This window comes from Salvelinus alpinus, chromosome 21 (assembly GCF_045679555.1).
Source record: "Salvelinus alpinus chromosome 21, SLU_Salpinus.1, whole genome shotgun sequence".
NCBI lineage: Eukaryota > Metazoa > Chordata > Actinopteri > Salmoniformes > Salmonidae > Salvelinus > Salvelinus alpinus.
In genome coordinates this window covers 45326610-45344416 of record NC_092106.1, presented here as the reverse complement: position 1 = coordinate 45344416, position 17807 = coordinate 45326610, and the positions used below count along the sequence as shown (strand labels likewise).

General features: G+C 42.9%; 1 protein-coding gene across 1 annotated transcript; it reads left to right on the top strand.

Annotated features, from left to right (window-relative positions):
- The first annotated feature begins 7024 nt into the window (after window positions 1–7024).
- Window positions 7025–12356, top strand: LOC139548357 (extracellular calcium-sensing receptor-like). The gene is made up of 9 exons (XM_071357993.1): window positions 7025–7236; window positions 7749–8043; window positions 8226–8312; window positions 8568–8834; window positions 9251–9457; window positions 9605–9883; window positions 10065–10292; window positions 10523–10646; window positions 10739–12356. The coding sequence occupies exons 1-9, from the start codon at window positions 7025–7027 to the stop codon at window positions 11650–11652; spliced, it is 2613 nt and encodes an 870-aa protein (XP_071214094.1). The 3' UTR covers window positions 11653–12356.
- The last annotated feature ends 5451 nt before the right edge of the window (window positions 12357–17807 follow it).

The following is a 17807-nucleotide window of genomic DNA, read 5'->3' as shown; positions in this document are numbered from 1 at the left end:
ATGTCGTGCCTCATGCACCAACACAACAGCTCTCTCATGCTCTCTCATCCAATTTCCCCATCAACTCCTTAACTGTCTCAGATTCATTCCCTTCACTCCCCTCCAAGTTCACCTTCCTCTCCCAGACTGGCTCTGTTCAACCCTCGGCTCCGCCGACCACCCCGCGTGGCCTGGCTCTGGTTCAACCCTCGGCTCCGCCGACCACCCCGTGTGGACCGGCTCTGGTTCACACCTCGCCTCCGCCGGCCAACCCGTGTGCCCCCCCAAATGTTATTTTTGAGGCTGCCTCTCGGGCTTCCGTCGTGGCCGTGAACCCCGGTGTCGTCGTTGTTGCTCCTTCGCTGCCTCCGCCTGCTTCCATGGCAGGCTTCTGTCCCCTGCCATGATTTCGTCCCACGTCCAGGATGTCCTCCACTCCTGGCATTCCTCCCAGGCCCATTATCCCTGCTCCTCCTGGGCACGCTGCTTGGTCCGTGGGTGGAGGGATCTTCTGTCACCCTCGTCTGAATGAATGGACCAAGGCACAGCGTACTTAGAGTTCCACATGTTTAATAAATATGCAACTCACCAAAAACAATACAGGAGAAAACGAAACGTGACGTTCTGGGCTGCTCACAGGCAGCTACAAAAAAACAAGATCCCACAAACAACAGGTGGGAAAAGGCTGCCTAAATATGATCCCCAATCAGAGACAACGATAGACAGCTGCCTCTGATTGGGAACCATACCAGGCCAACAAAGAAATAGAAAACATAGATTGCCCACCCTAGTCACACCCTGACCTAAGCAAATAGAGAATTTAAAGGATCTCTCAGGTCAGGGCGTGACAATTTGTCTTTCAATGGACTGATGAACATCAAGGTATTTAGAGATACTTCTGTAACCCTTTCCAGCAATAATTTGTGTGTTATTAGTTGAAGCACACTGTGTTTGTCTATTGTTGTGAATTTTTTGGACCAATTTAAGCAGAAATACAGATAATTCCAAAGTGTTCACATACTTTTTCTTGCCACTGTAACAGAGATTATGGTGGAAATTCTGTGATGATGTGTTGAAAAATTTAACACAAACATTATTGTAATCTCGCACCATTTAATTAAAATTGTTTAACTAGAGTTTAGTAAACTGAAAAATACATGAACACATACATGTGCACTTAACTCATTGCTTTTGCAATATGAAAATGTCGCCCATAATTTCTGTTATGTTGTCTAAAACTTTCTCGTCTTTCTTGACACCTGGAACATGTCACTGGGCACAGTCCGCAGGAACGAGGGGTAGGAGAGTTTATCCGTCAGACAGGCACAGATGGCAAAGTAACTCACCTGGAGGAACGCACCTGGAGGAACGCACCTGGTGGAACTCACCTGGAGGAACGCACCTGGAAGACCGCACCTGGAGGAACACACCTGGAGGAACTCACCTGGAGGAACACACCTGGAGGAACGCACCTGGTGGAACTCACCTGGAGGAATGCACCTGGAGGAACTCACCTGGAGGAACGCACATGGAGGAACTCACCTGGAGGAACACACCTGGAGGAACTCACCTGGAGGAACTCACCTGGAGGAACGCACATGGAGGAACTCACCTGGAAGACCGCACCTGGAGGAACACACCTGGAGGAACTCACCTGGAGGAATGCACCTGGAGGAACTCACCTGGAGGAACTCACCTGGAGGAACTCACCTGGAGGAACTCACCTGGAGGAACGCACCTGGAGGAACTCACCTGGAGGAACGCACATGGAGGAACTCACCTGGAAGAACGCACCTGGAGGAACGCACCTGGAGGAACTCACCTGGAGGAACGCACCTGGAGGAACTCACCTGGAGGAATGCACCTGAAGGAACTCACCTGGAGGAACACAGACAATAAGTTATAGGAAAAAGTGGCAGACATGTCTGACTGAGAGGTACAGGTGGCAATGTAAAAACCTCTCTCTTTCTCTCTCTTTCTCTTTCTTTTTTTCTCTCTCTCAATCTCAATTCAATTTCAATTCAAAACAATTCAATTTAAGGGCCTTATTGGCATGGGAAACATGTTTACGTTGCCAAAGCAAGTTAAGTAGATAATAAACAATAAAGAAATGTACAGTAAACATTACACTCACAAAAGTTCCAAAAGAATAAAGACATTTCAGATGTCATGTTATGTGTAAGTAGTTAAAGTACAAAACCGGAAAACAAAGAAACAAAAATATAGGTTGTATTTACAATGATGTTTGTCCTTCACTGGTTGCCCTTTTTTTTCTGGCAACAAGTCACAAATATTGCTGCTGACACTGTGGTATTTCACCCAATAGATATGGGAGTTGTCAAAATTGGATTTGTTTTTGAATTCTTTGTGGGTCTGTCTAATCTGAGGGAAATATGTGTCTCTAATATGGTCATACTGTGACAATATTGCATTAGGAGGTAGGTTAAGGAGTCAGGCGCAGGAGAGCAGAGATGTCCGAGATGCGTCATTTTAATGGGCAAGTCCATCAAATACAGGTAAGGCACAATACAAAAATCAAATGCCCTCGACAACAGAGAAACCCATTAATCACGAAAGGAGGAACAAACAAAGCTCCTAAATGTATACACACTCAGTATAAATGTGTGAAACAAAAATGGGCACAATTTAACCGAGCAACATCACAATAAATAATCCTGCACAAACCTAGGCAGGCAACAGGGTCAATTATACACACAGAAATTAAGGCAAATTAAACCAGGTGTGAAAGAACCAAAGACACAACAAACAGAAAAGGAAAAAGGGATCGGTGATGGCTAGTAGGCCGGCGACGACGACCGCCGAGTGCCGCCCGAACAGGGAGAGGAACTACCTTCGGTGGAAGTCATGACACAAACATTGGGCTGGAGGTTTCCGCCTCATTTTGTGAGCAGTGTGCACATAGCCTGTCTTCTCTTGAGAGCCAGGTCTGCCTATAGCAGCCTCTCTCAATAGCAAGGCTATGCTCACTGAGTCTGTACATAGTCAAAGCTTTCCTTACGTTTGGGTCGGTCACGGTGGTCAGGTATTTTGCCACTGTGTACTCTCTGTTTAGAGCCAAATAGCATTCTAGTTTGTAACCCCAGGACCAACTTGCTTAGGGGACTCCTTTCCAAGTACATCTCTCTATAGGTGATGGCTTTGTTATGGAAGGTTTGGGAATCCCTTCCTTTTAGGTGGTTGCAGATATTAATGTCTCTTTTCTGGATTTAAAATAATTAGTGGGTATCGGCCTAATTCTGCTCTGCATGCATTATTTGGTGTTTTACGTTATACACAAATTATATTTTGTAGTATTCTGCATGCAGAGTCTCAATTTGGTGTTTGTCCCATTTTGTGAATTGTATAACTTCTTCTTAATAGTTAATACTTCCGTCTTTGGGAAAAAATACTGCCCAAATTAAACGGCCTCGTACTCTGTTCTAGATCATATGATATGCATATTATTATTACTATTGGATAGAAAACACTCTGAAGTTTCTGAAACTGTTTGAATTATATCTGTGAGTAAAACAGAACTCATTTGGCAGGCAAACTTCCAAACAGGAAGTGAAAATTCTGAAATGGATCTCTTTGACAGGCTTCGCCTATTCAATTGCCTTGTATTTATGGATATGTATGCACTTCATACGCCTTCCACTAGAAGTCAACAGGCAGTAGAACGTTGAATGAGGTGTATAGCCTGATGTGGGACCGAATGAGAGCTTTTGGAGTGACAGGTCAGCCATATTGGCAGTACCTGGCTACGCACTAGGGTTTGTCACATCGTTTTCTGCAATGCGTTAGGTAGACACGAAGAAATGCTCCTTCTGGGACATTATTGGATTCATTTCTGAAAAGCATCCTAAAGATGGATTATCAACTGAGTTTGACCAGTTTATTCGACTATTATTATGACTTTTAGAATTTTTCGTTCATGTGTAAAATCTTCATGGAGTTCCACTATGCTAGCCAAAGTTGCCAATTCGACAGAAGAAATGGACATTCTAAAACAAAACAACAATTTATTGTGGAACTAGGACTCCTTGCACTGCATTCTGATGAAAGATCATCAAAGGTAAGAGAATATTTATGATGTTATTTCGTATTTTTGTTAAATATGTTGACTCCAACATGGCGGAGAATGGCTGAGCGCTGTCTCAGATTATTGTATGCTGTGCTTTTTACTAAAGTTATTTTTTTAAATCTAACACAGCGGTTGCATTAAGAACCAGTGTATCTTTAATTATATGTCCAACATGTATTTTTCAGCAAAGTTTATGATGAGTTTTTCTGTTAGATTACGTGACTCCGGACAATTTGGAGCATTTTGGTGCCATGTTCACAATGTAAAACCAGGATTTGTAGCTATAAATATGCACATTTTTGAACAAAACATAAATGTATTGTATAACATGATGTTATAAGACTGTGTTTTGGGCTATTGTGGTGAGCTAACATAAATATATGTTGTATTTTCGCTGTAAAACATTTAAAAAATCGGACATGTTGGCTGGATTCACAAGATGTTTATCTTTAATTATGTGTACAACATGTATTTTTCATAAATGTTTTATGATAAGTATTTCTGTATTTCACGTTGCTCTCTGTAATTATTCCGGCTGTTTTGGAGCCATTTATGATCATGGCACCAATGTAAAACCAGGATTTGTAGCTATATATATGCACATTTTCGAACAAAACATAAATGTATTGTATAACATGATGTTATAAGACTGTCATCTGATGAAGTTGTTCAAAGGTTAGTAATTATTTGTATCTCTATTTGTGGGTTTTGTGAAAGATATCTTTGCAGTGAAAAAATGGCTGTGTTTTTTGGCGTATGGTGGTGAGCTAACATAAATATATGTTGTGTTTTCGCTGTAAAACATTTAAAAATCAGACATGTTGGCTGGATTCACAAGATGTTTATCTTTCATTTGCTGTATTGGACTTGTGATTTCATGTAATTATATTATATGATATTCCCTGTGGCGCTAGGCTAGGCTATGCTAGTCAGCGTTTCTGATGAGGAGGATCCCGGATCCGGGAGGGGGGGTTGGGAGAGGATAACTGATTCAAGGGTTTTTATCCAGATTCTAATTGGTATGGCAAATTTTATGTTCCTTTTGATGACATAGAAGGCCCTTCTTGCCTTTTCTCTCAGATTGTTCACAACTTTGTGGAAGTTACCTGTGGCGCTGATGTTTAGGTCGAGGTATGTATCGTTTTTTGTGTGCTCTAGGGCAACGGTGTCTAGATTGAATTTGTATCTTTGGTTCTGACAACTGGACCTTTTTTAGAACGCCATTATTTTTGTCTTACTGAGGTCTGACAGAATCTTCGCAGAAGATCTAGGTCCTGCTGTAGGTCCTCCTTGGTTTGTGACAGAAGCACCAGATCATCAGCAAACAGTAGACATTTGACTTTAGATTCCAGTAAGGTGAGGCCGGATGCTGCAGACTGTTCTCGTGCCCTCTGAATTCTTGATATATAAGAGTGTGTAAATAAAGAGTGTGTAAAGAGTGTGTAAATAAATGTGTGTTTTTTGCCAATTTTAACTGCACACTTGTTGTTTGTGTACATGGATTTTATAATGTTATGTATTTTTCCCCCACACCACTTTCCATCAATTTGTATAGCAGACCCTCGTGCCATATTGAGTCAAAAGCTCTTTTAAATCAACAAAGCATGAGAAGACTGACTTTGTTTTGGTTTGTTTCTTTGTCAATTAGGGTGTGCAGGGTGAATATGTGGTCTGTCGTACGGTAGTTTGGTTAAAATCCAATTTGACATTTGCTCAGTACATTGTTTTCACTGAGGAAATGTACGAGTGGAGGAGGCCAGGCACCCAAGCATGCTCTTCTCCATCCCCTCCTCTATGTTCTCCTCAGTCCTCCTCCCAGTGACCACGGATAGCACCCCTCTCAGGCTGGTTTGGACGTGGTCACAGCTGTCCAGGATTCTGTAGCCCAGCCTCACACCTGGCAATAAGGTTGAGTTACGGTTAATCTCATCCACCGCAAACACCATGGTAATCATACGGAAGGCTCAGTGGTCAAAACTACAGAAGGAGGTGGAGAGAGAGGTAAAGAACAGCAGGAAGCTGTATGGAAATGTATTCATTCCGTGCTCTAGGAGAGAAAATAACATTCAGTCGCAATAATTGTTGTTAAATCATGATTTCAAGCATTACCATACGTTCACTCACCTGTTGCACTGTGTGTGTTGAGGCTTTGTCCTGTAGCTGTGTGTGTGTGTGTGTCTGTGTCCACAGATGAGCTCAATTAAGATGTGTGGGGCTCAGTGGCCAGGTGTGTGACCTGCAAGTGACAAGTAGGATGAAGAGGGAGAGGGACAGAGAGAGGAAGAGGGAGAAGAACAGCTCACCTACAGGACACATGGTGGAATAACTTGGAGGTGTGTAATAGTTCTTTCAATTAAATTCAAAGTGTTTTATTGGCATGGGAATCATATGATCACATTGCCAAAGCAAGTGAAATAGATAATAAACAAAAGTGAAATAAAAAATCTGACATTAAACTCACAAAAGTTTCAAAGGAAAGAGATATTTCAAATGTCATATTATGCCTATATACGGTGTTGTATACGGTGTTGTATCGATGTGCTAATAGTTAAAGTACAAAAGGGAAAATAAATAAACATGAATATTTATTTAGAATTATATTTATTCTTCACTGGTTTCCCTTTTCGTGTGGCAACAGTTCACATATTGTCTTTCTCTGACACTCCCACATCTCATCTCCTACCTGCAACTCTGACCCCCCCCCCCCCCCCCCTGCCCCCCCCCCCTACCAGCCAACCCCCCTCCACCCTGCCTCCGCTCCCCATGCCTCCTCCCCCCAACTTCCTCCCCCTTCAATCCCTCCCCCCTGCCTCCCCCTGCCACCCCTCTCCCTGCCTTATAGTGTCAACCTCCACTGACAATATAAAAGAGAGGGATAGAGAGTAAGCAAGAGAGAGAGGGGAGAGACAGAGTACAGCTATGAGGGTCAGGAAATATATGAACCTTTACCTATCTATAATCATGATACTGAACTCCTCATCTCTGAGCCTTCTATTGAACTACTCCTCTGCCTCATCCTCCTCCTCGTCCTGTCGTCTGCGGGAGCAGTTCAGTCTGAATGGGATGTACCAGAAGGGTGATGTGATTCTGGGAGGTCTGTTTGAGGTCCACTACTTCACTGTGTTCCCTGAGCTATCTTTCACATCAGAACCCCAGCAGCTCTACTGTGAGGGGTGAGTATTCATCTACTGGACTGGACTGGATGTGTGTCTGCACCTCTCCTAAAAAGGACAGATAGACACCCCTACTATAAGATGCCTCATTATGATCAGTGTTAACCAACCCTGGTCCCGGAGACCTACTGGGTTCTTGTTACATTGGTGAATAGTACATTTGAAATGTACATTGTTGAATAGTACATTGTTGAATAGTACATTGTTGAATAGTACATTGTTGAATAGTACATTTGAATAGTACATTGGTGAATAGTACATTGCGGTTTGAAAATATATGTGAATTAATTGTGTGTATTCCATTGTTTTCAATAATTTTTCATGTTTTCTAAGCAAATGTATCTTTAAGATAAACCTATTTTATTATCTATCCTTGACAAAAGTAATTTGTTTTCTCCTCTCAACCCCTTAAGACAACACTTTCTCACACACACCCCTTAAAATGTGCACAGGGTTCAACACCTCTAGAGCGATTTAAAACATGTACAAATTGATTGAATGTTCCTTTTCAGTTTTACCAGTTCTGGTTTCCAGCAGGCTCAGACTATGGCGTTTGCTGTAGATGAGATCAACAGAGACCCTGACCTTCTGCCAAACATCACGCTCGGATACCAGCTCTACGACAACTGCCTGAAGCTGGGAGTATCGCTCCGTGCTGCCATGTCATTGGCCAGTGGGACAGAGGAACAGTTCCTATTGGATGAGACTTGTTCTGGGCCACCCCCGGTGCTAGGGATTGTGGGAGACCCAGGGTCCACACACTCCATCGCCATCTCCAGTGTCCTAGGGCTGTTCCGGGTTCCCATGGTAAATCAGAAAGAATAGAAATATGACAACACTATTGGAAATGTCCTTCTTGTATTCCAAATCCCCACTTTGAGTGAGAAACAGCATGTTTAGGTCTTAAATGTGTCCAGGCATGAAACCTTTCTATTTCATTAATTAATTGAAGAAAAAATAAATGATCATTGTATATTTCTCTCCCTCAGGTGAGTCACTACTCCACTTGTTCCTGTCTGAGCGACCGGGGAAAATACCCATCCTTCTTCAGAACCATCCCCAGTGACGCCTTCCAGGTCCGTCTCTAAGAAGGCTACAATGACATGATTAGACAGTGAACCGTCAGCTCCCATGTGTACTCACTATACACTTTATACTGTGTAACGGCATAACAGTTAAATAAAAGGTTCAATAATGAAAAAAAATAAAGCTTAGATAAGGTTAAATAAAAGGTGACAAAAATAATGTATCTAATTTATGTTGATCACTCTATACTCACCTGTCTCTGTAATAACATCAGTAATGTCTAATCTCTGTTGATGTGATCTCAGGTGCGAGCCATGATTCAGATCCTACGTCGGTTGGGTTGGACCTGGGTGGGCCTGGTGTTCAGTGATGATGACTACGGAGTTCATGCTGCCCGGTCCTTCCACTCAAGCCTGGCCGAGTCAGGGGGCTGTGTGGCCTATTCCCAGGTGTTGCCTAAAGACAACCGCCCCACAGAGCTGCAGAGGATCGTGGGAGAGATCAAGAGCTCCTCTGCTCGTGTGGTGGTGGTGTTCTCCAATGAGGCCTACCTGCTCCCTCTGGTGGACGAGGTTCAGAGATGATTTTATCTTGACGGTTCATCTAAACTAACACTTACAATACATTCACATTTTAGTATCAGAGGCTCTAATCCAGAGAGATTTACAGTCTATAATAATAATATTAGTAATAACATTTAGCAGATGCTTTTATCCAAAGCGACTTACAGTCAGTGATGTGTGATTATATTTTACGTGTGGGTGACCCTGGACAGTTAGTTACTGCATCCATCCTAAGTTATCTAGGGGGGTAAATCACATATCACAGTCATAGTAAGTAAATGTTTTCCTCAAATACATTCTACAAACATTATTACAGCCATAACAGCTGTAGGATGTTACCCTTCTCACAAACACAGCATTACAGCATATTACGATTGTGGTGTTCTTGATGCCAAGATTATAAAATATAAAACCCGTTTTACAAGGTGGTGGTGCAGAATGTGAAGGGTCTCCAGTGGATTGCCAGTGAAGCCTGGAGCACTTCCTCTGTGTTTCACACCCTCCGTCTCATGCCCTACCTGGGGGGTACCCTGGGTATCGCCATCCGTCGTGGAGAGATACCCGGACTCAGGGACTACCTGCTTAGCATCCGCCCCGACGACCAACCTGCCAATAATCCCGGAAACAACATGGTGAAATAATTTGTTGTCTTTTAACTCCAACCATATAATTACTTTATACATTATGTTTAAAACATTTAAAAGGCTACTTTGCCTATAAATACTACAATACTGAAGAAAAAAACTAGTTTTTCTCTATAACATTTCCTTCTCTGTTCTGGTAAGGTGAGACAGTTCTGGGAGGCTGTGTTTGGGTGCAGGTTGGAGCCCCCAGCAGGTTGGGTGGAAGCTGGGGGTGATGTATGTACAGGTCAGGAGGACCTGAGGGATGTGGAGACTAACTATGGGGACGTGTCTGAGCTCAGGCCGGAGTATAACGTGTATAAGGCAGTGTACGCCCTGGCCCATGCCCTGCATGACCTACTGCAGTGTGTGCCAGAGAGAGGACCTTTCAGTGGGAACCGCTGTGCCAGCCTACAGAGATTTGAGCCCTGGCAGGTGGGACACACACACACACACAAACAGATGCAGACGTACACTTTGCCAACTGTTTACTTCTGTTTCCTGTTTTCTTAGTCAAGGTCCCCTGACTTCATACTGTCTTTTGTCTACATAATCTCCTCCTCTTTCCTCTCTTCCCTCTGTTCCCTCCATCCCTCCATCCCCCTCCTCTGACCAGCTGGTCCATTACCTGCAGAGGGTTAACTTCACCACAGGGTTTGGCGATCGCATTTCTTTCGATGATAACGGGGACGCCCTGGCCATCTATGACATCATGAACTGGGCGTGGCTCCAGGACGGGAGCGTGCAGGTGGAGACTGTGGGTGTGATCGACGAATCAGCCCCCGCAGGACAAGAGCTCACACTGGACGAGGATAGAATTTTCTGGAACTTTGAGTCAAAAAAGGTTATTTGTAAAGTTATACAGTTATATAGCATGTTTCACTACTGCAACAGAAACAGTGTAAACTTATAACAGTGGAGGGCAAAGAAGCATTAAATATGGGAGTATAAATATGGGAGTATAAATGTCTGGTATTCTCACTCCTAGGAAGTCATTGTAAATTAGAATGTGTTCTTTAACTGGCTTGCCTAGTTAAATAAAAGTAAAATTCCCCCTCACCTTCGTCCTTATAGCCCCCACGGTCAGTGTGCAGTGAGAGCTGTCCCCCAGGCACCCGTGTAGCCAGGAAGAAGGGGGAGCCTGTTTGTTGCTTCAACTGCATCTCCTGTGCTGAGGGAGAGTTCAGCAACACAACAGGTCAGTGAACTGAATATCATTTAAAGAATTTGAGGGTGGTTTGGGGCTAATGAAACGGTTTTCCACATTTGCTTTGTCTGTCTTTCTGTCAGACTCGGCCAAGTGCTCGAGATGTCCAGAGGACTTCTGGTCCAGCCCGGAGCGTGATCTCTGCGTCCCTAAGGGGGTTGAGTTCCTCTCCTACCAGGAATCACTGGGCATCTCCTTGATGACCGCCTCGTTGCTAGGAGCCCTCATCTGTGCAGTGGTCCTCGGAATCTTCACCCGCTACCGGAACACGCCTGTTGTCAAGGCCAACAACTCTGAGCTGAGCTTCCTGCTTCTGCTGTCACTCAAACTCTGCTTCCTGTGCTCGCTGCTGTTCATTGGCCGGCCCCGGCTGTGGACGTGTCAGCTGAGGCATGCAGCATTTGGTATCAGCTTTGTTCTCTGTGTCTCCTGTATACTGGTGAAGACAATGGTGGTGCTGGCTGTGTTTAGGACCTCTAAGCCCGGGGGCAATGCTAGCCTGAAGTGGTTTGGTGCTGGGCAGCAGAGAGGAACAGTCCTGGTTCTCACCTCATTCCAGGCTGCTATCTGCACAGCCTGGCTGGTTTCAGCCTCTCCAACTCCACACAAAAACACGCGCTACCATAATGATAAGATTGTATATGAGTGTGTGGTGGGGTCGGTAGCAGGGTTCGGAGCGTTGTTAGGCTACATCGGCCTCCTGGCGTTCCTTAGCTTCCTCTTGGCCTTCCTGGCTAGGAATCTTCCAGACAACTTCAACGAGGCCAAGTTCATCACCTTCAGCATGCTGATCTTCTGTGCTGTGTGGATCTCCTTCGTCCCTGCCTACGTCAGCTCTCCTGGGATGTACGCAGATGCTGTGGAGATATTCGCCATCTTAGCTTCCAGTTTTGGCCTCCTGGTGGCGCTGTTCGGCCCAAAGTGTTACATCATCCTGCTGAGGCCAGAGAGGAACACCAAGAAGGCTCTGATGGGCCGGGCCACAACCAAGACATAGGGAGAATCTCTATTAAATCTCTAATTTAATTTCCTTGATTCCTCACGTCCTCTCTCCTGTCCTTCTTCTCAGAACCCATTGGATGAGAAGGTTAGGGGGAGCGGGATATCTAACCTTCTCATTCATTGGGTTTTGAAAAGGAGACCGAGGTAAGAGGACACGAGGAATCATAGAAATGAAATTGAGGTTCTCCCATAGGCTCAATACCATAACAACAGTTTACATTGGATTCCTCTCCTTGTCTTCTTCACGTACTCTGTGCTGATCTGATATGTGAACACTAGGTGGAGGTACAATGCCTGCTAGGGATTTGCTTCACACTCTTTCATGCAAAGAAAGGAAAGGAGACATGTATAGTAACAGAGTATGATGGTCTCAAATAGTTTGAAGTAGCTCCTTTTAGTTTCTAGTTTCTATTTCTGTTTGTAGTTTGATGGCATTAAATCAAATCAAATCAAAGAGATTTTATCATTCTGTTAGTACCCTGGTAATGTGTAATTGATTATAATTATGATGTTCTGTGACTAAATATTAATCACATAATAAATGATTTCTTTCCTTGGGCTGTTAAGTAGGCTTTAGATTGATTTCATGTGTCTGTGTGTGTGGCTTTAATCTTCTAAGGGATAGGTTATCCCCGATGAGTGGGTTTCTGCATCGAAAAGCTTTCGATTGTATCATCACATGGTGTGGAACATCCTAACTTCCCTGTTCCTTCTAAAGGATTCTGCTGCCACACTCATTCACCAATTAATTAATTATTATTTAATGCAAATGTTCATTTAATAAAATATTCTGACTTTAAAGGAGTTGCTTGAATGTGTTTTTATTGAACCGTTGAAAATTACAACGATACTTCATTTAAATATCAGGAAACTGTGTCATATGGAAAAAAAGAATTTCACACCTTATAAAATGTGAAAAGAATGAACATTTTTAATTAACCATATCTAATTAAATGTATTGGTTTTCAGAACTGACTTTCAGGGGAGAAATGGATGTCATTAAAGTCTATTGATGATGGTAAAGAAGAGTCATGTTGTGTTTCAGAGGAGGAAGACGTTCTAAGTGGTGACTCACTGTTGATTCAATGTAGACTCACTGTTGACTAACTATTGATTCACTGTTGACTCTACCGTGAGTCACTGCTGACTCACTATTGAATCATTAGAAACATACACTACCAGCAGGTTAGGAAAGTCCTGTTCATGTGTGTCCATCAACTTTAGTTATTGTCTGTTATATATGTAACTTGCTTGTAAGTATTATACAATGAATCATGTCATTCTTTGTTAAGTATTTAACATAACTTAACCCCATTCCGTACAAATGTGTGCAGCTGCAACATTCAAACGAGGCTAGAAAGAAAACTAATGGGACTGTAGCGACTGTGTTGACTTCAAAATCGGGGGTGTGAACTACGTTTCTATTCAAGCGTTGATCGACATGGTAATGGCTCTATAGTATTGGAGAAAAGTTGAAAAAACGGACCCTCCGTTACATCGTGACGCGTCATGTCGTAACGTACAGCACGCATAAAGCAACTATTTCTGTCTTACAATCTCTCTCCACCAGGTGTAGCACTTCTCTCATCGTTTAAAAACCAAAAATGGACAGTGACGGGTAAGGGGGGGGATACCTAGTCATTTTTTGCATCATCATTGCATGCGATCATCATTCTCAAAGCCGCTGTTTACTTCTAAGATCACTTTAGCACCGCCCTAAAAGCCGATTCAAATTCGACACAAACCTTCAAATAATAAAAGTAATGACACATTATAGAAACTCTTTATAGTGTTTTATTTACATTTTAGAGGCGATAAGGTGATAAGTTGGACAGATCGAGTGAAAAAAAGCAATTTTCCCACACAACATCTCTCCTTCTTACTATCACACATTAGTTTCGCTTCCCCATCCGCCATTTTTTTTAAGACCCGACGGGGCTCGTTGCCTTGTTGAATTATGCAGAAACCGGCAGCGTAGGGGTCATGTAATTGATTCTGTTGGAAAGGGGAGAAATTTTGCTTTACAATGGTATTGACATTACAGTTGATCTGGAAGAATTACGTTTTTGGGGCGCTAAAATAAGGTCAATTGTACGGACCAAGGCGATGTACAAAAGTGAGTGAGTTTACGTTACAAAACAATAGTGAGATGGAGTGATGAACAAAACACAATGAAGACTATATTTGGACATCATGTGTATCTTGGTGGTTTCTAATTGGACATCATGTGTATCTTGGTGGTTTCTAATTGGACATCATATATTTGTTGGTGGTTTCTAAATGGACATCATGTGTTTCTTGGTGTTTCTCTCTGGTCTCAGGAGGATGTTGTAACACTTTAGCGCGAAGATGCAGAGCAGTAACCCAAAGCTGGAAGCTAAGATGGCGAAAATCTCCACAGCGTCTGCGTACCTCCCAGGAGAGCTGATGTAGGCGGGGACGAATGAAATCCACACAGCACAGAAGATCAGCATGTAGAAGGTGATGAACTTGGCCTCGTTGAAGATGTCTGGGAGTTTCCTGGCCAGGAAGGCTAAGAGGAGACAGAGGGAGGCCAGCAGGCCGATGTAGCCCAGCACCAGAGAGAAACCGACCATAGGGCCAACCTCACACTCCAGGATGACCTTTGACCCCTTGAGGCCTAGGTCACAGTAAGGCAGAGGAGAGCTCACAGACAGCCACACGGCACAGATGATCACCTGCTTTTACAAACACAATTACAAACTCAATTTACTTTCCTTATAAATTATTGATTAGAAGCAGGAAGCTCAGCTCCGAGTTGTTGTCCCACACCTGCAAGGGTTACACATACATGGTACCGTAGAAGAATTCTCAATATGATCCCATTCAACACTTTATTGAAGATCTTACCAGAGAGGTGTTGCGGTGGTACACGGCAACAGTGGTCAGGGTGACGCCCATGACGTCGTTGAAATAGAGGAACTCGAGCTGACGAGGGACGCAGGCGGTCCGATGGCTGTTGGACCAGAACTCCAGAGGACAGAGGTCACATTGCATAGAGCCTGGGAGATTGAGCTCATTACTATAATGATTAAAAAGCATCATTAATTATTCAGTCTAATAATTCTTAAGTAAGCATTAACACACAACAGACTGTGGGAATAACCATACACCTCAGTGATGTGAGAAGGCCGATGATATTCAGTTCACTGACCTGTGGTGTTGCTGACCTCTCCCTCAGCACAGGAGATGCAGTCGAATCAGCAGACAGGCTCTCCCTTCCTCCTGGCTACACGGGTGCCTGGGGGACAGCTGTCACTGCACACTGACACAGGCACCTGTACATGCCATGAAATTAATTTCAAATGAACAAAACCATTTATTTAATGTTTTAACTTCTCTAGGATATTGGCCAAAAGCCAGTAAAAATGCAGAGCGCCAAATTCAAATATATTACTATAAAAATCAAACTTTCATGAAATCCCACATGAAAGACACCAAATTAAAGCTAGACTTGTTGTGAATCCAGCAAACATGTGTGATTTCAAAAAGGATTTACGGCGAACGCACACCAAACGATTATGTTAGGTCAGTACATAGCCACAGAAAAACACAGCCATTTTTCCAGCCAAAGAGAGGAGTAACAAAAAGCAGAAATAGAGATAAAATTGATCACTAACCTTTGATGATCTTCATCAGATGACACTCATAGATCTTCATGTTACACAATACATTTACCGAACAATACATTGTTCGGTAAAGTTCATATTTATATCCAAAAATCTGAGTTTAGGCGGATGCTACTGTCTCACTTGGCAAAAAGCCAGAGAATATGCAGAGCGCCAAATTCAAATTAATTACTATGAAAATTACTATAAAAATCTAACTTTCATTAAATCACACATGAAAGTTACCAAATTAAAGCTACACTAGTTGTGAATCCAGCCAACATGTCAGAATTCAAATAGGCTTTTCGGCGAAAGCAAACGATGCTATTATCTGAGGATAGCACAATAGTAAACAGAGACAGAGAAGCATATTTCAACCCTGCAGGCGCGACACAAAACGCAGAAATAAAAATATAATTCATGCCTTACCTTTGACAAGCTTCTGTTGTTGGCACTCCAATATGTCCCATAAACATCATAAATGGTCCTTTTGTTCGATTAATTCCGTCGATATATATCCAAAATGTCCATTTATTTTGCGCGTTTGATCCAGAAAAACAACGCTTCCAAATTGCTCTAACGTGACTACAAAATATCTCAAAGGTTACCTATAAACTTTGACAAAAAATTTCAAAGTACTTTTGTAACAACTTTAGCTATTTTTTTAACGTCAATAATCAATAAAATTGAAGACGGGATTATCTGTGTTCAATACAGGATTAAACCAACTACAGCCAGCTTTCTGGTCACGCGCTTCTATCTAACGGGACACGTAATGTGACTCTCGTTCAAGATGGTCGTACTTCTTCATTACACAAAGGAATAACCTCAACCAATTTCTCAAGACTGTTGACATCCAGTGGAAGCGGTAGGAACTGCAAGCAGGTCCCTTAGAAATCTGGTTTCCCAGTGAAAATCCATTGAAAAGAGAGTGACCTCAAACAAAAAAATATTCTGAATGGTTTGTCCTCGGGGTTTCGCCTGCTAAATAAGTTATGTTATACTTACAGACATGATTCAAACAGTTTTAGAAACTTCAGAGTGTTTTCTATCCAAATCTACTAACAATATGCATATCTTATCTTCTGGGGATGAGTAGCTGGCTATCCTAGAGAAGTTAACGCACTCAGGTCGAGCCCCAGGGCTGGATCTTCCGGGAAGTCATCAAATAAAGTCTCTCGGATATTTGGTTTCAGTTTTAATACTTTTTTAAAACTTTGGTAATTTTTCCGCTGTTACGGAAAATTCCACCAGATGGCGACTGGCTGCTTATTGCAAATGGACATAACATCACCAAACGGACATGGCCATTTCTACTTAATGGAAAATTCCTTGAAGACGAAACTTGGTGAGCACAGGTTTGGCCAAATGGGCTTTTAGCCCAGAAACAAGATGGCATCGAGGCCTCAACGCCTTTTGATTTAAGTCCCATTTTCTGGGATTAAAGGTCAAAAACGCTAATAGAGCGCTAATTTGACCGCTTAACATCAAAGTACATTAACCTATGGTGTAAGGAAAAAAGAACCAGCCATTTATCTACCGTAGTTTACGAGAAATAATTCAATGTCAGTTCGGTAATGTTTAAAGATTTGTTTCGTTTTTTTAAGTTATAGATCCAGCTGCAGCGTGTTCAGACAAATCCGTTAAGGCGGGTTTCGGAGCTCTACGTGAAGTCTGTGATTTTCTGAACTCACACACACAGTCAATGGGGGTTGACACAGTGTGAGGCTTAAAGACACACAGAAGCTGCAATAGTTACCTGCGTTCAAACTATCAAAGAACCGTCAGACCTGGAGCTCAGAAACGTTATATACATGTTCTAGAGCCTAAGTCAATAGTGCACGGTGAGTTATGTGGCTCTAGAAGGTTCTCAGGCTGAGAAACAGCCTCGTCCATTTGCAATGACTTCAATTCATGTTGATCAATGCGAAAATGACGACATTTAGAAAAGTCCCAGAATCACAAGAATAGGTGCATTGAATCTGCAGGCCCTAGAGACGGACTCTACGGTTTCTGTCAGATAGCTCATTCGGGGACCCCGTAGCAAAGCCCGGAAAAAGTGAACTTTCAGCACTAATTAAGATTGCGGGTCTGACTCCGAAAGAACTATCGAGCCGAAACTCGGGGTCGCCTCAGCTAAGCCTACACATAATGTCAGAACTGGACCCGCAGCTAGAACGTGCGTGTATTCATTTTTTATTATGGTTTAAACAGAAGGCGCAGTGAATTTTGGGCCGGCTCTGAAATATGTGATTGTTGGCTTCTAAACGAGTTGGGCAAAATGGGTTTGGTGTCAGTATCAGTTTGGTGTCAGAATGATATCTTATTGACTGATGGACGTTGACTTGATGGCTGACTTTTGTTCGTTTGCAATAAGTTTAAACAGTGATGAACCATCACCAATTTGACAGGTTGAAATCAACACCAACGAGTGATGGAGAGGACCCACTATCACTGCCCGGCCATCCCGAGTTCAACGGGCCAGTCAATTGGGCATTTCTGCAGTATGTAAAATAATGTA